This window comes from Haemaphysalis longicornis, unplaced genomic scaffold, assembly GCF_048455015.1.
Source record: "Haemaphysalis longicornis isolate Haplotype H1 unplaced genomic scaffold, Haemaphysalis longicornis Haplotype H1 scaffold_9, whole genome shotgun sequence".
NCBI lineage: Eukaryota > Metazoa > Arthropoda > Arachnida > Ixodida > Ixodidae > Haemaphysalis > Haemaphysalis longicornis.
In genome coordinates this window covers 19837257-19858782 of record NW_027526460.1, presented here as the reverse complement: position 1 = coordinate 19858782, position 21526 = coordinate 19837257, and the positions used below count along the sequence as shown (strand labels likewise).

Below are 21526 nucleotides of genomic sequence, written 5' to 3'. Positions count from 1 at the left end.
TGGCTGTACTGTTAGCAAAGTGGCGCGTAGACTTTGTTTATGGCAACCATCAATCGAGACAACGTAAACAAGCCGACTGCTTTGCTGGAAGGACTGGCTTCATTAGCGCCTCTGGGGCGGCCGCTGGGACGTCCGCTCGGAAATCTCCGCGGCTCAATGTAACGAGAGCACTTGACTTTGTTGTTTAAGCTGTTTTTAACAGCGTCCCAATGGTGTGTTGGCCCCAGCAACTGGGCGTCACTGAAAAGCAAACTATTTCAAGGGCAGTTCATCGCGCAAGGAGGACTTGGACGTTGGACATTGTGAAAGTCCTCGTAGGCATGCAATTTTATAGAGCACTGACTACGCCTGCAAATTTATGAAAAGGATAAAAGACTGGGTGCTCAAAACCGGCTGCCCACAATGGGTGAAAAACTGCAGATAAGGGTGTATGAGCTTCCCTATTTGTGTTGGGACTTCTTCTTGTGTAGTGTTGCTACTTGTGTTGGCCTAGCGTTGGCACTTAATAAAATTGGTAATGAATGTATATGCAGAATGTGTCACGTATTACGAGCTAAGCCTCATATACAAAGCATTTCAGAGTTAATCTTGCTTTATTTTCTCTGGCAATACATGTGTGATCATTTACGACGGTCTTGAGTATCTCGTTGGGGCTTTATCAAGGATCTCAGCGCGTGCGACCGCGTCCAAGGCATCCCAGCGTATTTGATGTAGCTTTTATGCCTTGAACAGCGGACCGATGTTGATGGCGTCCCGTTTCGCTTATCAAATGAAAAATATATTTTCGCTCAAACCTACCTCCCACCACATTTCCCCTCACATGTCGCCCCTCTAATACATGGCTCGCTTCAAGAGGTTCGCTACACAGCTCGGAAGTTAATGGGTCTTATCGGTATGTCATATCGGTTCGCCAAACAATTAAATTTACTTTCGCTATACGCTTTAACGCTATTAGGCCGTGTTATTCAACTTCATTGAAGTAATTTCTTCTATTCTCTTGTTGATAAAACTGCGTTCTGCGTCAGCAGAGAAATTCTTTGGCAATTCGGTGCAAATGCCGGCCATGTATACAAGCACTGTTACTGGCTACTATAGCGGCCATTCATTGCCAGCGATGAACAGGGTATTCATCAAGGGGGGCAAGGCAAGGACGTATTCTAATTTCAAACAAAGCCAGTCCTCACGCAGGACGCCTTCCCCGTTGATAAGATCGAGTGTGGCGCTGCCGCCTAAAGAGACGCTGGGCCATCGCAAGCAAGTCAGTTTCCTAATTTGCCGCTCTGGTTGATTGAGACGGAAGCAGATCATTGTGGCAAACCCTATCAAGCCAGTGGCTTGATAGAGCTGGTGAATTGATTGAGTGATTGATTGATTGTAGGGTTTAACGCGCCGACGCAACGCCGGTGATAAGGCGCGCCGCAGTGGAGGGCTCCGGATTAATTTTGACCACCTGGGGATCTTTAACATGCGCCGAAATTTCGTTCACACGGACTTTTTTTTTTTTTTTTTTTGCTTTTCGCCTCCATCAGAAAAGCGGCCGCCGCGGCCGAGAATAGAACCCGCGACCTCGTGCTCAGCAGCGCAACCCCTTAGCCACTGAGCCACGGCGGCGGGTTAGAGCTGTGACGACGTGAGCGAACTGGACACATATTGTGCGGTATACCGCGCATCCGAGTCACGGAGTGTGAACAAGACACAAGACAGGAAGGGAAGCGTCGCTGGCTAGGGCGGCCAGATAACGTCACAAGCGCTTGGCCTGTAGTTAAGCTAGCGGCATCTATCGCGGTAGAGGAAACTGCGGTCGCCCCGATCGGAATTTCACTGCGCAGCCCGGAATGAACAGTGGCCGCCATCATTTCCTCCGTCAGAAGCCCCTACCCTTTCCTTTTCCGTAGTAGCTACGAAGCTTTGTAGTCCGCGATGGTGTTCCTTGTGATATTATCGGGTCGTACTCGATTGCCTGTGCTTGCCGCAATGGGCAGTTTCCCCTCCTGCGTGTATTCTTGCTCCGTGTTCCGAGTTGAGGTGCGCGCTGCAGTTTGACGCTGCTTGGCGAGCGGACGCCCGCGTGTCTCGTGCGTCCACGGTGACGCTGGGGCCCCGGCTCGCGGAGTGAGCCGCGGTTCGCAGCTGGTCGCAAGCTCGGGGAGCGTCGCAGGCGTCGCTAGCGCTGCCGCGCAGCTGGCAGCTGCGTCTTGGAAGGCGGCCGCAGTGATTGCTCGCCTGTGCGCTGTGCTGAGGCCGTGGTGACCGACCTGCCGCCGCTGCTGCCACGCCTGCACCCAAGCCGTGAGTCGTTCGCACGAAAATCGCTCGTCGTATACACTCTCTGAGCCCAAGGGGGGCACGTGTATGCGGCTTTCGGGGCCCGTCTTTTTGGAGGCTGCAAGTGTCCCGGCTGTCGGTGCGTTTTGAAAGAAAGGGGATTCAGACGCGGGGTCGCAGGCTTCGGCTGTAACAAAACAGGGGTTTAGTCATGTGGATCGAGGTAGCGTAGCAACAGAATCAACGTTCTAACCGTCGCAGTAGGTTCTTTGTTAATGATGAACTACAATGATGCACAAGGATGACATATAGAAAACCGGAATTTTGTAGCGAATAAGGATGGCCAAAATGGCCATGGCTGACTTTTCATTCGGGTAACTGGGTAGGCAGTAATAATTTAGATTATTTTAATAAAGATGATGTGACTTTTGGAAAACCCTATAGGCATTGCGAGTAGCCTGAACAGCATCTTTCGAGGCAGTGGTACCCGTAGACAACTTCGAAAACAACTCTGCCTAGTCATCGTGAAAAACTGAGGCAGTCGGAGTGCAGCCGTGCGAGAGAAAAATGCAAAAAGGGCCACTTGGCCGCGCAGTGGCGCTGCTGAGGCGCAGCCGTGCCCCTTGGGTCGTACGGCAGCAATTTCCGGTGGCCTTTGCTTTTCGATGAAAATGCTACCGCGGAAGAATACTGACTACGTGACAAGAAATACAACCAACCGTAGTCTGAAAATAAATCGCAACGGGTGCTGGTTGGCTCGCCATTAGTTTATTATCACCGTGACTTTATAAAGGGCGGGCCTTCGTAGATTTTCAAGGTTCCCGACCTTTAGGAATATTCATTTAAGGTCATGCTGCACGTAGAATCACCTGGCAGTGTAATAGAATCTGAGGGCCTTGGTACAATACCGAAATGTTGTTATCATTACCTGAACGAAATAAAAGGAGAGTAGAAGATGCTTTACGTTTTTTTTTTCGGAATAATCTTTCCTTTCGTATCTCTACTAGCAAATAATCGATTAGTAGCTGCGATGACGACATGTCCCGCTTCGTGCTCCGCTGATGTCATGTCTTGTGGGTGCTTCTTCATTAATTATTTTTCCAAATCTGTCGCAGGCATTTCACCCGCTTTCAGTTTTTCATGCACAATATTGATTACTAAAATATGCACGCACGATCGCGAACACTTGGTACGCGATGTGGAGAAAGTGCAAGAAGAACGCCTTTACCCAAACAAAGAGAGATGAGTAGTACTGTCAGGGCAAAAAAAAAAAAAACAACAACAACAATAAAACTTAAAAAAATAGAAAACGAAGAACGATAAAGAGAGAATCATTGAAAGCCAAAACGCGCTTAGAAGCCCCAGTAGAAATTATGAGCAATGGATTTTCGCTACCGGGCTTACAAAAACCGTTGTTGGCAGTGCATACGTACACTGCCGTCTGGGTTTGTTGGTATGCAGCTTGAGTTAAATACACTGCAGAGCTCACTGAGCGAAAGAGGTATCCAACGCGTTACAGACATTTGAGGCGAATTTGCATGCAGCAGAGATAAAAGTACATTGATAATACGGGGTCACGGAACACTTGCGGACGTTAAAATCTGGTGACGATTTTAAGGGTTGTCCAGCTCTCTCTCTCTCTCTCTCTCTCTCTCTCTCTCTCTCTATATATATATATATATATATATATATATATATATATATATATATATATATATATATATATATTCTGTCTCCTTCGCAACTCTCATTCAAGCATTATGTCCCGTTTTTGTATGAACATCCATTGTTTTGTGCAGTAATGCGCCCGGTCGGTTTATCGCTTGATTCCGGTGCATCCGCCGCTCTTATTGGCCAATTCGAACTATCGCCTTCTACCAGCGCTACACGGAGTCTGGTGCTTATAGGGGTGAAGAGCCTGTTAAGGTTTTGCAGGGGCAGCGCGCAGGTGGCAGACCTGAAGCGGCACATGCGCATATTGTATTCGTCAGTGCACAGATTGTAGAGGTAAAACATATATACAACCAATCCTTTGAAGGGGCCTTGAGGACAAAATACAAGTTTGGCTTTTAAAAATACTGCCTTGTCCCGATAACAATGGTACCAACTTTACCGCAAAAGTCAAAGGAATAATCGAGATAGCAAAGAAGAACGTGGGTGTATGAAGCAGTGGCGACTCCCCTGCCATATTCCGGTCATTTCTCCGTGACGTCACAGGATCTTGTGTGATTGGTTAAGCCAGTGCCAGAAAACGCGACTGCGCGATGTGGGACCTCTAGTTCCGCTTGACCGCACCACTTGACGCTAATCACGGCCGGGCTAGAGCGGCGGCGCGCGCTGTGTATACGCGCGCGCGCCGCCGCTCTAGCCCGGCCGTGCGCTAATGTGCACTTAGGCTATGTTCAGACTACCGGCGTACCATAGCGTGAGCTATGGACGTAAAAAAACGGCATGTCACGCAGTTCGGTTGGCTGAGACGTGAAATGACGTCATTCTTTAAAAATATTACGACAGTTGCGGCAACAGTCGGAACCCGGCCTTAGCCCACAGATAACTGTTTTAGTGCTGGCCCATATAAAGTCACCAGGGATTTATACACCCCCCCCTAACACCCCCCCAACACCACCCCCAGAAGGACTTCGACACCCCCCCCCCCCAAAAAAAAAAAAAAGATTCCAAAACCACAAGCACCCTGCCTAGGGATTTATACAACACCCCCCCCCCCCTCAAACATCCCACCGACACCCCCCCAAAATCTAAATTCTGAATAAACCCCTGAACGTCACTCGGGCCCATATGACGTCAGGGTAGCGCGAAATTTGAACGTTTTTCAATACTTGTTGCGCTTTCTCGGTTAGGAAGGCGATAAATAGTGTCTTACGATCGCACGTTGTGCTGAAAGCGCCTTATACATAAAGCTGGTGCGTGAGATCTATTTTTGAACTGTCATTAGCGGACTAATCTTGTAGAGGAACACGTTACACCAGATAAGGGATGACATCGTGGGTGGAGTCGGTGCTCGGAGCATTCACTTGGATTAGTTTTGTTTGGCGTTACGTAATTTTTTAATTATTTTTGGAGACCGCAATTTTCTCCCTCGAGCCTTTCTCGTCGTTTGAAGTTGTGTACGGCCGCACAAATCAGTCTAGAGGGGAATGATAAAGATTCAGAGCAGCCGCGTGAGGACCGTCGGGTATTGGGGCCGCGAAGCCCGCCGTCGCACGGCAGCTGCGTTGCGCGTCCGCACATGTGGGTACTGCGGCTGCCTGCATATGCGACAAGCTCCTTTAGAGCGCACTGAATTCGCGCTCACTGAAGTTTCTTTGCCCGCACCGCTCAAGTCACTGCTCGTCGTTCCGTGGGGTCCATCTCGGTCGTTCGCACTTCACGCTGTTTGTCTTGACGTGTGCGTATGCCTCAAGTTCTACAACTCGCTTTTCTTGTGACTCGTTAAAATTCTTTCCTCCTTTTCTCTTTATTGCGGACTGCATTACCGCGCTACACGACGAATATTTATTTATTAGCGAGCTTTGTGCAGTTTTTATGTTTGTAAAAAGGCGAAGTATGGATGTTGTGGAAGCGGTAATCTTTCATACCCCTGGGAGGCTAGCTGTAAATGGGAATTTTATTCAGAATTAAATTATGCAAAATATTCCCAAAAAGCACTGTAAGGCATCCTGAACTCAAATTTCTACGGAGGCTACGCTCCCGAGCTGACATTTAGTGCAATGATAATCGTTCCGACAGCTTTCTTATCAACAAAAATGTGTCACATTTTATTTGCTTGCATACTCTACACTTGTTTGAATTGCAACCTCGTAGGTGCCTTAGAGTTAGAGTTGGGCGTGGGACACGAAATTGCAATAATATCGTGTAACACAAAAGCCTCATTTCAGTCGTTTATTGCCCGGACGTCGCAAGACCGACCGCCACAAACAGAAACAACCATCAATTTCGGACAGCGCTAGCAACCATTTTATTATTAGGACGCATAAAGTTTTAACTATCTGCCTGCTACTTTTTGTTGCTGTTCACGGTTCTTTTTACAACCTTGTAGCTTACTACCGTCACTGAAATGCCTCTGTCCCTCAGGGTACGAATTAATGAAATGAAGAAGAAACGCAGCATTGCCACTGACCTGACCCCTTATTTAGATCAGGATGATCCGTGGCACAAAATAACACCTCGACGCGTAAAATTTGCATGAGTCAAGCGGGAAAAATTTAAAACCTCATTACCGGCCGAGATCATCTAAGCCGAACTCCTGCCTCCGAAATTGACCAATGTTTGAGGAAGATAGACAGAGAGAATAGACACGTCGCTTCAGCCAATAACATCTGCGATGGAATGCAAAATTGAATTTTCTTATTGAAAGAAATTCGGTGCAGAATAGGTATGGGCTGGGGTGCACTCGGCCAACTCTCCCAAATGATGAAAAGTAAGCTGCCTCTATCCCTAACAAGGAGAATACAGTAGCCGACCGTTTTTTCGGTCTCGGAAAATTCGGACTCGCCGGATATTCCGGACTTTCCCGAGGAACCGCCAGTTGTCCCGTGAGAGTAATGACTCACGAATTTATCGGACTGCTCTTTTATTCGGACTATTTTTTGTTCCCCTCCAGGTCCGAAAAATCGAATGCGTCCTGCTGGTGATGACATAAGGAGCGGAAACCTGGCGCCTTACTAAACAAATTAAAAGCAAACTTAGGTCGGCTCAGCAGGCCATGGAAAGGAGAATGATAGGAGTAACGTTAAGGGAGAGGAAACGAGCTTCCTGGATCAATGAACAAACCAAAGTAGAAGATATCATAGTTCAAATAAAGAAAAAGTAATGGACCTCGGCTGGCCACTTAGTTAGCTGGGAAAAAACAAGGATGTCGCAGTTAGGCAAACTCCTTAGTTAGTTTCGTAGTTAGTCATTTCGTAGTTACGCGACATGACGACCGGTGAACTACGAGGGCGACAGACTGGATACAGAGGGACGAGTCTAGAAGAAGGGGGAGGGAAATTACTCGATGGAGGGACAAAATGAGGAATTTCTTAGGAAAAGAATGGACTCGAGCGGGGCGGGATAGGAGCGGTTGGAGGTCGTTGGGAAGGGCCTTCGTCCTGCAGTGGACCTAAGTAGGCTGTTGATGATGATTATTATTATATTGAATGGTTTAGGAAATATTAGGCCAAATAAAACTACCTGAATAATACACGTGCCCCATAATAATAAGTAGCTTTAAGGATATTCTCTCTCTCTCTCTCTCTCTTTTCCTTTTTGCAGGCTGAGACAGAGAAGATGGCTCAAAGAACTGGCCTCTTCAAGTGCTCTCTCCAGAGAGGCACGCGTTTCTCCGCCTTTGTAACGTTGGTAAGTCCAGTTTTGGATTCGTTTGAATATATGTCGTTGTACCGACGCCGTGCAGCTCAAATTCAAAGCGCAGTTGGTTTAAGTGGGAAATGAAGGTAATCTGAGTGTTAGTTTCTATTTCACTCGCGAAACGTTCACAAAGAAAAGGTCTCGGCTGTTTATAGAAATATCCCCCACCACATCCAATGACCAGTGGCGGAGTCTTCGCGGTCAAAAAGGAAAAAAGGGGAAATATAAAACGCCGTCGGCTTGATGGGTTATCCGCGTTTCTACCACCTGTTTCATTGTTTGAAGCGTCCGCCACCAAATTCATCCTGTGAACTAAAAGTTCTTGCGTCACCAACATTAGAGCACCAAAATCGCGAAGTCGGCGGGCAGGCTTTTAGCTATACTGGTTTAACCCCACTTCAGATTCTCACTCCAACACGAGAAAAAAATACGATACCTTCCGTATCTGTTTAGTTTTACTCTGGGCCACAATCCATGTACGCATTTATAAATATTAGGAAAGCGGGCTATGGGTGAAATTTTTTTACGGATATTACCTCAGCTAGCTTCGCCCAGGTAAATTTCTCACACTGGAACTCTTCAGTTAACAGTCCGCGATTCATGGCGAACTGTCCCACGCTCAATCCCGGATCCGTTTTCTTCAATTCCTACGGTGATTCATGGGCGAGAATCACCCTCGGGCCACCCTTGAACTACCCGAGGATGGTGAATCGATGAGGCCCAGTGACGCCGGTTTTCTTTCAAATCGGACATCCTGCGAGAAATTGCCATATATATCTTGCATCGTTCTTTCGACACGCCGATGTGCCCGCGCGTACAGACACCTCGGCCGTTTTAACGTAATATTACGCATGTGGCTGTTGCATACAAAGTGCTGGTAATTTCACTTTTTATCGTCGAATGGCGGATAGTTTTTCAGCCGCTATTCCAAGCTCTTGTCGCAGCAAGCATTGCACTACGTGTTTCCCCAGTGTCGCAATGTTGAGCTCAGTGCCTTCTGTACAGAGTATGCAAGATTTTGTAGCTTACAACGGATTGACCCGATTGGGCAGAAATAACGGCTCGAGTTCAACACAGTGCTACGGGCAGCTTGTTGACTCGTTTGAGCCCATTGCGATGCGGCCTGAAACTAGCTGTCGAGAGTGTTCGTCCTTATCCCAGAGGATAGGGACTAACACTCTGGGGCATTGTCGCGGGTAATTCGATGGAGGACCAACCTTCAGACACTTGTGATCAAAAATATTTGTTGTTCTGACAAATTGGGCCGAGAATCACATTTGTTGTTTTGAAAAATTGGGCCACCTGCACAACAACGGAGCTGGCGGTCCTTACTATGGCTTTAACTTGGCTTTTCTTATAGGTCTGTCCATCTTATCGGTAGATCGGACACTGACACCGCCGACGCACGCCGTCTCTCTCAGCTAGAATACGTGCACGTCAGAGCTTAGGTCATCACTAGGCGCAGCCAATCCTCGACGTGCGCCACACCACCCATCCACTCAACTAAGTCACGGTCCAAAGCCAACGCCCGCACTACGTACCCAAAGGAAATCCTGAGCGCCCCGAATTCGATGGCTGCGCGAAAAGGGAATGTCTATTCCTTGGTCGGTCAATTCTCGCCTCTGTAATCAACCAGAGACAATTGATCATTGTTTTGTGTTGTGCCGGGACGCTGTGTTCTTCTGGGACGTTTTGCAGCGGACACTAAAAAAAGGTCATTGACATCACCCCGTACACCATTCGCTTCCTGCCATTTGAAGATGTTAATCGGGTGCCATATGACGTTTTCGTTCTCCTATGATTGTTTAGCTTGTGGAAGTGCCGCATGACTGATCGGCATGCGGAACCCCCTAGGCCGACCAAGTGCATTTTTCGGGAACAGGCGGCGTTGGTGCGGAGCGTTTATGCTGCGCAGAGTGATCCACCAGAGTGGCTGCCTCTTTTGGATGCGTGCGTTTGCTTGCCTGAGTTTTGATCTTTATTCAACTGATGTCCTTGCCCTTTGCTGTCTATTAGTGTTTATATTGTGTGTTAAGTGTCTTGTCTTTTGAAGTTTTCTAAAATTCCCATGCATTAAAGAGGGAAAAAAATATATAGCGCAGTCAGATATGCACCAGTTTCATAACGCGAGGGACACAGGTTCGATTCTGGCCACGGGAAGCGTTTCTTTTTTTTTTTTTTTTTTTTCTTGAAGCGCGCGCTCCCCACTTTTCCTCGCCGGTCTCCCTCACACTCCTAGGCCTAGCATTTTCCTTCTCTCGGCTCCGCTGCGCCGTGTTTTGAGCGACGCCAGGCACGGATGGAAGTCAAGCTTATACAGCTCCGCTTTTAAGGGTGTGTAGTGGCTATTACTACAAGATGCACGCACATCTGCTAAAGCAATAAGGTTCAATGTCCTTTTTTACGCTTATTTCACTCCGGATTACGGTTATTACTCCTTCACTTCCTTTTCCACCCTCAATTCTGAATATCAAGAAGGGTGCTCATAACTGTGGTGCTGGCCTATAGTTCTTCCTTAGGGATCTTCGCACGATGTGAACGCAGCGGTTCGCTCTCGTTGTCGCGGGTTCACCTTCACCTCAGCTCTTACGGGCGCTAGGTGAAGCAGCCATAAAAAATTAGGCCACTACGAGGGAGGGAGAGAGACGGGTGGAGCGCGCCTGAACGCAACGAGGGGAAAACCGGAAATAAAAATTGGTAAAGAAGAGCCGGGGTGGAAATCTATTCACTACAAAGTGCAGCGTTGATGCAAACACGAACACCGGTCGCTTCTTCACTGCGTGTTTTTTTCGAGGTTGAACCCTGCAGCACAAAGGCAGTGTATCACTCATGACTTTCGCCCTTTATTTTTGCTTTTTTTTCTTCAGATATTGTAAACAAAGCAGAGGGGGAAAGGAAACTCGGCCAAGGCGGGCTGGGCGAAGAAATTTATGTGAGCTGTTTGCTTTTGCACACAACGTGGTGGCTCAGTGGCTAAGGCGTTGCGCTGCTGAGCACGAGGACGCGGGCTCGATTCCCGGCCGCGGCGGCCGCTTTTCTGATGGAGGCGAAAAGCCGAAACACCCGTGTGTACGAGATTTCGGCGCACGTTAAGGATCCCCATGTGGTCAAAATTAATCCGGAGCCCTCCACTACGGCGCGCCTCATCGCCTGCGTTGCGTAGGCGCGTTGAACCCTACAATCAATCAATCATTTTTTGCTTTTGTTCGCGGTTGTGAGATGTTGGTGGACAATTTGTAGAGTGAAGTGGACAATTTGTAGAGGGAAGTAAACAACTTCAGAATTATCACGCACACACACGTGAAGACAAGTTGTACGTTGTTTTCGTGTTCTCTTAACCCTTACCGAAGCACGGGAGTGGAGATCAGTGACCTATGGAGTAAACGTCCGCACACAATGAAAGGACGAGTTCAACGGTCTCGTTTAACGCTTTCCTGGAACACAGCTGTGCGGAACAAAGCGTGGCGCAACTTACGTGACAGGGATGTAGGGCATGTGGCCGCTAATTTAATCCGAGTTATAAAAAGGTATTACGATTGCGTTAACGGTGGACGTTAACGTAATTTTTACACATTCAATGGATGGAACTTAAACCCAACACAGCATTGTTTCAACGTACTCAGGTGCTGTAAAAAAACTAGCCCTGTATGTTGTTTTTATGAGCGACATTTTGGAGCGCTCTAAATAAAAATTACCCGAATGTTGTAACAATACGTTCCTGCCTTGCAATGTTTCGTAATTGCTAGTTCGTTAGACGCGTGGAAGCTGTAGATGTTTTGCCCGACAATCGCAATGCGACCGCGAACGTGACCGCAACACCGCGCTCTCCTCTTGGTTTCAGTTCTCAGCGACTACTCTGTTCGTGGTGTACATGATCTCTCTGTACCATCAGAATGGCTTCCTCGAGTCGCTCAACAGGGCCCTGGGATTCGACGTGACACGTAAGCACGCGCGACCCCGTTTCGCCACTTGCGCCATGCGGCGCTCGAACTCCGGCTGCGCGGTCTGCGTTTACGTCCGCAAGCTGTGTTTCGTTCGGGATGATAAATAAGTAGTTGGAAGGAATGGACAGGAAAACAGCGAATGGATAGAGTTGGGGATGGTGGAGTGGAAGGACATGGCTGGTGCGCTGGAGACACGGTCGTCACGGAGCGGCCCTTAAATGCGTTGTTATTGCGTAGCATTCTTTTCCGAGTACCTGCACAGCTGCAGGACCGCGTAACCTTTATACAAAAATGCAAATTTTGCGGAAGTAACACCTTTAATCATTATAGTAGCGTAAATGAAAAGATAATTGGTCGGACACAACTTCGAAAAACTAAAAAAAAAAATAAGGAAACTGGAAAACATAAAATTTTCTCAAGAATGTTCTGACAAAATCAAAAATATGCATTTTATACATCTCCCCCCCCCCCCCAAAAAAAAAAAAACGAACACTGTGCAAGAAAAGTCCGCACAGAGCGTTGAAAATACGAATAAAAAATAGCATAAGCGGACGCCTTGCATCTTCGAAAGCAAAAAAGGAATTAACGAAGTAAAGACACTTCATCGTCATAATTGTATAAATTTACATCATTGGCCAAAAAGAAACAAAATAAAACTTAAGAAGAATAAAACCCAACGTCTTTCGCTATTCATAGCCACATTTCTCTGTAAAGGATAGAGATAGAGTCAGAATACGTTTAATGGTAAAAGCGAGGTTAGCCGAGCCATTTCGCGTAGCTTGCTACGCCATACGAGGAAACAAAAACATGACGTTCTGTAAATTAAAATAAATAAATAAATAATAAAAATGGAGGTGATGCGCACGAATTTTCAAGCACGTAGACAGAGTTTGGTAGTGAAGTTAATCACAACACTTGGTCCAAGCCCGTGCTCCGCAATAACACCGACAGAGCTTTAGTTGCCCGTACGGGCTGGCGTGTAAAAAACTCACACTCTAGACAAACGCCATAAATATGCTAGGCATTCGTAGACAATTCTCGAAATTTCTGCTTTTTTTAAATTTTGTACCTTTAAAAGGGGTGGAACAGCGAATTAAGTCTAAGAAAGACGGGACTCAGCGCTGTTTCCTATCTTTCTTGGACTTGGTGCCTTAGTGGCTTGGGAATCGGAGAATTACTGATGGGAATTAAAATGCAGGTTATGGTATTTTATCTTTCGGATGCAGGAGTTAATGCAACTGCTTATGAACATCTAGTAAATACCTTAGTCTGTGTCTCTTCGAGCCTCGTTTGCCTTGCTTTTGCCTTTGGCGAAAAAATAAATACAAATAATGTCACGATAACACCTCAGTGGTTCTTATATATAATGTTAAAAATTATTAAACAATAATTACTACCCATTTTGAAAACATTAATGTTTGTTTGTTTGCTTCTTTCTTTCTTTGTATGTGGTTGCTTTTTGCCTTTTCTATGGTTGTGTTTTTCCTTTTTCAACTAGCTTTCGTTCCTCGCTTTGTTTATTTAGGTTACTCTCGTCAAGCAATTCACACTGCGTGACACGTGTAATAAAATTTCATTCGAAGCCAACGCTGTGCTGTGTCTCCTACGTCTCATCCTTAACCTCGCGGTGTTCACAGCGTTATGCCGAATTGCGCACAACGTTCTCCGTTGATCGAGGAGTCGTCTCTACAGAAGTGCGATTGCTCGTGCAGCTGCCTCGCCCGTGGTGGAGTTCATGGCGATGCTGGGCTTCGGCCTCATCTTGCTCTTCGAGATGATGTCCTCCTGGCTGGCCATCAAGGCCACCTCTCTGGTGAGTATGCACCGACGAAACGGCGCTCAGAGCCCTTCGCGGTCGCCACCTAAAATTTAGTGAACTTCGAGAAGCCTCATGTGGGCTAAATTAATATCCGGAACCGCGCGGATAGCCCCTCCACTGAAAATTACGTGCCGCTGTGTCTCAGTGGCTGGAACGTTGCGCTGCAGCTAGGTTTGTATTTTGGTAACTTGGTACATCATTTGACGAAACAGCGCGACACACGGGACAGAGGGAAAAAAAGACGACACAGGCGCTGACTAACAACTGTTTATTTGATTACAAAGAACGAAATAGATAGGCAAAATGTTTTGGAAGAGTAGCCATGCGCATGATCAGTGAACAAATTACGTCGGACAAACCGGGCGTTGCATCAACGACAGGCTAAGGGAGCAGGACAACACACTGAAGACTGGCACGGGCAGCACGCTTGCTCAACACGTCAAGGCTTGCCGATGTACACCACAGTTCGAGAAATGCAGTATCTTACGAAGATACAAGGACAAGCGCACACGTGAAATCTGTGAAGCGTTTGTGATACACGAAATAGGAACCTTGTATGTAAGCACCCCGTCATCAGCACTCTTAGAAAAAGAAATTTTGTACTTGTCGAGATAGCGTTGTCCGTTGATTGCAACATTCCCTCTGTTTGTAAATAACTTAACTTTCTTCACTGATCATGCGCACGGCTACTCTTCGAATACATTTTGCCTATATATTCCGTTCTTTGTCCTCAAATAAATAATTGTTAGTTAGCGCCTGTATCGTCTTTTCTTCCCTTTGTCCCGTGTGTCACGCTGTTTCGTTGAACGTTGTGCTGCTGGCCCCAAAGATACGCGTTCGATCATGGCCGCGACGGCCGGCCGTCTTTCTCACGGAGGCGGGAAATAAAGGTACCGGCATGTCGCGGTTTTGGCATAAGCTGAAGATCCCCAGGTGGTTCAAATTAATCCGTAGCCCTACGCTACGGCACGTCTCATAGCACAGCTGTAGCTTTGGCGCGTCAGACCTTCAAATTTTGGACGTTTAAAGTATTGTGTATCAGGTAGGTTCGGCGCTTAAAAACCAAATTTAGTTAATTTCTTTTTCAGGAGCGCCTCGTTGACCTTCTGTTAGCTGCTTAGAATTAAGTTAACAAGACATTTTTACGAGAATGTTTTACCGCATGTGTGTCTGGTTCAGAAAAAAACGTCCGACAAAATCAGTGCAGCTGTTATATACGTGCAGTGCTTGAAACATTGCATATCGAGCATGCCTGAGTAGTTGAGACAACCTGCTCAGCATTCCGCTTTCCTTGAACCGCTTTACTAGAATAACAAAGGGCTTTGATGGATGAAGCTGCAAGAAACAGAATGTTAGTCCCAATAATATTACCTGTAGTGTTTGAAAGGAAAATGCATCAATTCATCAGCCGTTACCATGTCAAACCTTATTTCCTCTCTTTCTTACTTATTAGCAGAAGCAGAAAAAAGGATATACATACATACACACACACGCACGCACGCACGCACGCGCACACACACACACACACACGCACGCACGCACGCACACACACACACACACACACACACACACGCACGCACGCACGCACGCACGCACGCACGCACGCACGCACGCACGCACGCGCGCACGCACGCCTACACCCCATCACATGTGTTCACATATATGCTGTGCCTCCATTTGGGATTAGCCCGGTAACTCTTTGCTGGGCTGCAGCTGGGATGCTTTCAGGATCTGAAGATCCAAGGCGATCGCGTTTTTATAAGACGTTTCTGTTTGTCCACCCGCAGGAGAGTCGCTGGCTGCTGTTGCCCTACATCGGACTGACCACGTGCGGGATCGTGTCACCCGCGCTCATGTCCGCCCTCATCGTGCTCTGCTGCCGCCGCTATGAGACCGTGAGTATTATGACGGATCCTTCTATACTCGGTGACGACTTAAGAACGGCACCGGAAGTTGCCGCTGTGCCTTATCACCGTAGCCGTATGTTTCTCCGCGCGGCGCAAGTAGGGCGTTACTGGGAATATTTTGAACATGGCGTGAGCCGTTCCCGTGATTTTTTGGACTTAATATGCTTATAAACGACTCCAGTGACGACAAACAAACTGCGTGAGACAATGTAGACGATATCACGCATTCATAGCAAACCCCTTTCAAAACGCGCGCGCACTGACGTCACGGGTCCGGCGCTTTGGCGGAGTGATGCACTACATGAGGTGGTGCCGTTATTGAGTTGTAACCGAGTATAGTAGCACCGTTATCGTCAAGTATACATATGCACATGGATTTACATGGGTACATATATATACGCGAAGTGTGTGCGCGCGCTTCAACGCGCGCGCACACTCGCACACGCGCACGCACGCACGCACACGCACACACTCACACGCACACACACGCACACACACGCACACGCAAACACACACGAGCACACACGCACACGCACACAGGCACACGCGCGCACACGCACACAGACGCACACACACGCACACGCACACACACACGCGCGCGCGCAGTCACACACACACACGCATACGCTCGATCGCACGCACACACGCGCGCACACGCAGGCACACGCACACGCACACACACGCACACACTCGCACACGCCACCAACGCACGCACGCACGCGGTTACATTTTAAATGAAGAATGCTTATTAATTTGCGTGAACTCCGTATCCAGAGCACGTATAAATCACGAACATCAGAAGAACAAAACATTTTTTTCGTACGCAGCAGATAATTTGCTGCGGTCATTTGCATTGCAGCGACGCTGAACATTGAGAATTGGTCGTAAATTCTTGTTTGCGGTTCCTGCATTTCTTTTCTGTAACCTCGTTGTAATTGTGGGATATGTATGTAACATCGTATGTGGAATTTCTCTGTGTTCCTGCCGCTTTATGTGGATGTACTGTTGGGCTGGGGCGGCCATTGTCATACCCACAATGATGCCACTTTATTTCCCATCTCTTCAGCCATGTTTTTTTCTCATTGAGATAAGGGCCGCTGCAACGAATATCGTGGGTCACGTTTTACGACATGAGGCTTTGACTCCGAAGAGCATTCCGGGAATTTTATTTTTCGTTCACCACAATGCTGCCGTTATCTGGAACTGTTGCCAATACTCACGGGTCTCTTATTTCCTACTGCAGATGCCGATACCCTTCAATGCTCTCATTCCGATTCTGTTCATCGTCTTGGCAAGGGTACGTACTTTCGCATTTCGCGGTTCCTGCTTTAAATGCGTCGGTTCTTGCAGCTCGTTGAAGTGAAATAAACAAATAGAAAGCTATATACCCTTTCATATCAGTGGGCAGGAAACTGGTTGCCAAGGTGCCTAAAATTCGCCATTCTAGCTCGGGATGTGTTATCGCAGAGGAAATTTCCGCGGCGGGTTTCGCGAGCGGTTTTTCCTTTCCTAAAGGGTGCTGTACTTGGCGAGAACTTCGTAAAAGAATGAGTGCCCGATTTGCGGGGTGCATTTCACAGTGAGAGGTCACCCTGATCACTCGGCGTCACGCAACTCATCTGGTAGCAGTAGTATTAGAGTTATAGCAGAGCGTAGGTCCGGTCCTGGTACGGTACTCGGTAGCCGACCGGCGCCACCGCGCGTGCGCAGATGGGGCGATACCGGTTGTGCGCATGCGCAGGTGCGCCAACTATCGTACCGTGCGCCGTACCGGTACCGGTTCTCCGCTCTCCTAACTCCCTAGTAGCATTGCACCAAATGATTTCTCACAACGCTAAAGCTCGACCCATGGGAGGCAGGGACCTTGGGGTCGTGGCGGCGTAAACGCATCCATTCCACTGCTGCTCCACAAAATGAAGAAAATGGCGATGGATTAACATAAACACTGCCTCCGTTTATCAACAGCTAGACAACTGCTTTTGAAGGACGCAATTGAGCGTTTGGCGTTTACTTTTTCGATTCCACTTATATCACCTATTGACGCATCAAACTTGGGGTTTGCAAAAAGGGATATATATAATTGCATTTAAAATTTTCTTTCTGCTTCAGGTCGTTTGAATTGCTGAAGGGTGCTAATTAATGGGTAATTCGGGTTTTATTCATAACTAAGTTTTCTTTTACAGCCTCTTTCCGGAAATAATTTAGTATTTTGAAGTCCCCACAATCCCTCCTTGTGGGTACGTGCCAAAATCTTTGAGGACATCATCATCATCATCATCATCTTAAATTTAGTTCACCTTTTTCTTTTTGCACGTAAACGATGCTGTTGAGGAGATGTTGTTTGGCGGTCTGTTCTGGAAACCAAAGGCTTATTCACAGAACCTCACGTATTGCTGACGCGGCACATAAATGTCGTACGTGGCGGATAGTCTTCGATGGTTTCGTTTTTAAGTGCGGAGCACTTTAGGGGCCCGGCTTGTCGTGGCAGCTCGTCCGGGGTCACGGTATGTAGCCGCCGCAGTCACGCGGCATCACGCGCCCAAACGGAGGCTTCGAAAAGATCCCCGCTTCCCGTGGTTGGGATCTTACCTGGGTCCCTCGCGATACGAAGCCGATGTCAATCCCGTTGCGCCACGCAGGCGCACTGTATTCATATGCAAAGTTATTAGGGTGATATTTGTGCTGCACTGTTGCCATGGAGGCTGCCGTTGCTAGGCCGCAAAAAAGTACTGAACAACTTTAATGAAGGAAAAATTAATGAATTAGTTCTGGCATAATTATCCCCAATTGACCATAAATCAATCCAGTGTCTCTATATAGGCCTTCTCAGGGGCTGCGGCAACCTCTCTTGACTACTTTCGGTATCAACGCCAGGCTGATACTGAGACTAGTCAAGAGAGGTTGCCACAGCCCTTTTGGCGAATCACTGCTCCGCACTTGACAGTTTTCACGTTGAGTGGAACTGCTTTTTTTTAACACGAAAGTGTTTTATTCCTGGATACACAAACATTTGAGTGGCGTCATATCTGTCAGGGAGTGACGCCAGTACAACGAAGCCAGCGGCCTGTAAAGGGTGCACCCCTGCACACAGGGTCTACTTGCGGGGAAGCAACCTTTAGAACCAAATAGTACGTTATACTTAACGTTGTTCGTATTAGGGTTTTATATTTTTACACGAAAGTGTTTTATACCGGGACACACAGAGATTTCACTGACGTCGTCACGGAAATGAAGCCAGTACACCTTTGCCGAAGCGACCCGCCAGCAGGACGTCGCTCGCCAAGAACACCCAAAAGACAGCCGCCGACCCGCAAATCATGCTCAGCTGCAGATTTCGCTGCACATTTCACTTTCGTGCTTTACCGATTCTTATGACAGAAGAATCAACCCCCTTTTTTTTGCGTTGTCAGCAGCCTTTGTCTTGCTTTAATACTGTAATTGATCTTGTAATTTATCTTGAATTGTATGATGGTGCGATGAATACATATGCATTTCACTTCGTCCCGATTGCACGATTCTGATTCATTCCGGAAACACGTTGTTTTTTTTTCTTCTTTTTATTCTGAAACGTGCTGCTTTCAGACCTCCTTTTTCTCTCTTGCCGTTGCAGACGTACTTTTTGGTGGTGAGCGTGTCTTACTACCGGGAGCTGCAGGAGCGCGAGAATCGCCAAGAGGAGACCCTGCCCTCGGTGGCGTCTCTGGTGCCCGAGACGCACATCGACGACCTTCCGCCGCACAAGCGGCTGTCGCCCTTCTTACTCGACTATCTGCAGAAGCCGCCGCCCTACGAGAGCTACGACGAGGGTCATGCCGAGGAGGCCAAGAGCGGCATTGGCATGCGCCTGTACATTTAAAGAGAGAGAACTACGAGAGAGAGGTGCCTCGATCGGGTGCGCGGCCCGTCGAGGAAGTAGGCGTTTTCGAAGAGGACGAACTATGTACAGACATTTTACATTCTCTGATATAAGATTGTAAACGACCTCACCAGGGCACGTTTGCGCCGGAAGCCCGTCCTGCCGACTGCAGCAGACATGAGAGAGCAGGAACAGTATATTGAGAAATTGACCGAGCTTATGAGAATGCAGTCGCAGAGATGCATATATTATTATTGCGCAAGCATTCTTTGCCGAGTACCCCATTTCAACGCGAACAGTGTAATGCCTTGTATCTGCGCAAAAACCTGTTAAGACAGGAAGTTAAGACATTTAGCCGTTATTGTCTAGAGTAACTCATTGCAATAAAAATATACATAGTCAAACGAAACGAGAAGTCTTCCAATTTGGTTGTTGATAGCCGAACCTCGCAACTATCGTCCGTTTCAGGGAACTAAAAAACAAAAAAAAAACCAATACAAAAACAAACGGAAAACGAAGCGACGGAATCTCAAAGGTCAGTCTAATCCGGGGACTCACGCGTTCGAGTAAAAATAACAAAAATAAAAAGATTTAGCAGAAAAATTGAAAACGAATTAACTAAATCACTAAACTGTCCAGCACCGTCACACGATTAAATTAAAAAAAAAGAAACAAAGAAAGAGACGTTGTCTGTGTTGACGTGTTCCGTGAGTGTCACCAACAAAACGAAAGGTTAGCGACACGGGCAAGCGGCATAAGAATGCTCACGCATTAATAGATAATTCTCAGAATTGTTGCACTTTTAACTTCTTCGCACACTCTCAATGCCCGAGAAAGAAACAAAAACGCTTCCTCGCCTAACGACACCATGGGAACTATATGCGCTTCTGACATCAGACAAATACGGCTGCACGCTGCAGCGTATACATGGTCACCATTTCTCTATTGAATGTTTTAACGAAGGGCACGATTTTTTTTCCATGTTTTGTCCCTTCTGTCTGCACATGTCTGCCAAGAAAAGGTACTCTGTGAACTGAAACAAAGCTGCCTGTTGTAGACAGGCTCACGGAAACACAAACAAATACAGTATGAATCCTTCGCACACGCTTTCCAGAGCCCTAAGGGTCTACAAAAACTTGATCTATTCGAGAGGCTGTGCTGCTTCTGCGAGAACATCCGGTAGCATTCCGTAAGCTAGTGGTACACGGTAGAAAGTAATAGCAGGGCGGAGAACCGGTCCCGGTATGGTGCTGTACCCGGTACACCTGCGGAAGCGCACAACCAGTTTTACCGCCTCTGCGCACGCGCGGTAGCGCCGCTTGCCTGCGGGGTACCATACCGGGACCGGTTCTCTGCTCTGCTATAGTTTTGTAGTGTTCATCCACATTCGGGGTACGGGAACTCCACTCCTTAAATGGTAGCCACCAAGCGAAGTGAATCCACTTATAATTCAGCTGTCAACAGCGCGGTGGCGTAAGTGCTCCGAAAAAAGCACCTCGTGGTGTTGATGCGTCTTTCTCTCAATCTCTCCCTCCCTCTCTCTATCACATACTTCTTCAAAGAAAATTTGAAGTCCTACATAAGTACGCAATGTCTTGATGGAAAATGTGAATGGTTTAACAGTGCGGCAGATATTTTCAGTACGCACGTAACTCTAACTGCTAAAGCTTCACTTCCAAAGAAGAGCATCATCATCATAAAATGGAGAGTCAGTGTTATGCCTCTATGATTTTTCCTTAAATGCTCCACACTATATATTACACGGACGTTTTGGCTTGTTCCGACGGGTATGTTTCAATGAACTTATTGGAAACTCGAAACGCGACGCTGGCAAAGCCTTTGTAGATAACACTGTTTGTACCTATTTTCGAGAAGTTTGTACTGGTTCAACTTTTTAGACTTTGAACCATACGCAACAACCTGAAACAGTCGAGCATTTCGCCTGCGGTTGTTCTCCATATCAAAGTTATCTTTTTCATTTGTATTTTTGAAGAAATCATGAGAAAGACATACATAGGCATCCATCCTAGATGTCAGTTTTTTTTTTTTTTTTTTTGTAATACACGAGTTGCGGGCTTTGGCACACCATCATGTTATGGCTCTGGCATACATTCTGGGTTGCGGCTCGATTTTCGTTGCTTTCGGGAAATGTAGGGCTTTATCACTCTTCCGGTTCTGGATATCGCTCCAGCATTACCTATGGCTTCTATCGTTTCTCACCACAATGTGCACATAATGTGGAATTTGAGGATCTCAGTCAAGTGCAAAGCAAGTGTCTATTTACTTAACATGTGTCTCAATTTCCCGGCAACTTTTCTCTGCCATGCCAAAGCTTTCGCTTTTTGTTCACCACATTCAAACTGCACTG

At 47.2% G+C, this 21526-nt stretch overlaps 1 protein-coding gene across 1 annotated transcript; it reads left to right on the top strand.

The window, feature by feature from the left end:
• Nucleotides 1-1834: 1834 nt before the first annotated feature.
• On the top strand, nt 1835-21211 carry LOC144153426 (uncharacterized). Its single transcript, XM_077685074.1, has 7 exons — nt 1835-2289; nt 7537-7623; nt 11474-11573; nt 13289-13389; nt 15183-15290; nt 16546-16599; nt 18913-21211. Exons 2-7 carry the CDS (start codon nt 7552-7554, stop codon nt 19156-19158), a joined length of 681 nt encoding a protein of 226 aa, XP_077541200.1. The 5' UTR covers nt 1835-2289; nt 7537-7551; the 3' UTR covers nt 19159-21211.
• Nucleotides 21212-21526: the final 315 nt, after the last annotated feature.

What these genes read in the sequence shown, in the direction of transcription:
- LOC144153426 (XM_077685074.1), top strand. Translation starts at nt 7,552, where the DNA reads ATGGCTCAAAGAACTGGCCTCTTCAAGTGCTCTCTCCAGAGAGGCACG. An exon ending in CCTGGGATTCGACGTGACAC is followed by an intron (nt 11,574 to 13,288) that starts GTAAGCACGCGC and finishes TTGCTCGTGCAG; the next exon opens with CTGCCTCGCCCGTGGTGGAG. An exon ending in CCATCAAGGCCACCTCTCTG is followed by an intron (nt 13,390 to 15,182) that starts GTGAGTATGCAC and finishes GTCCACCCGCAG; the next exon opens with GAGAGTCGCTGGCTGCTGTT.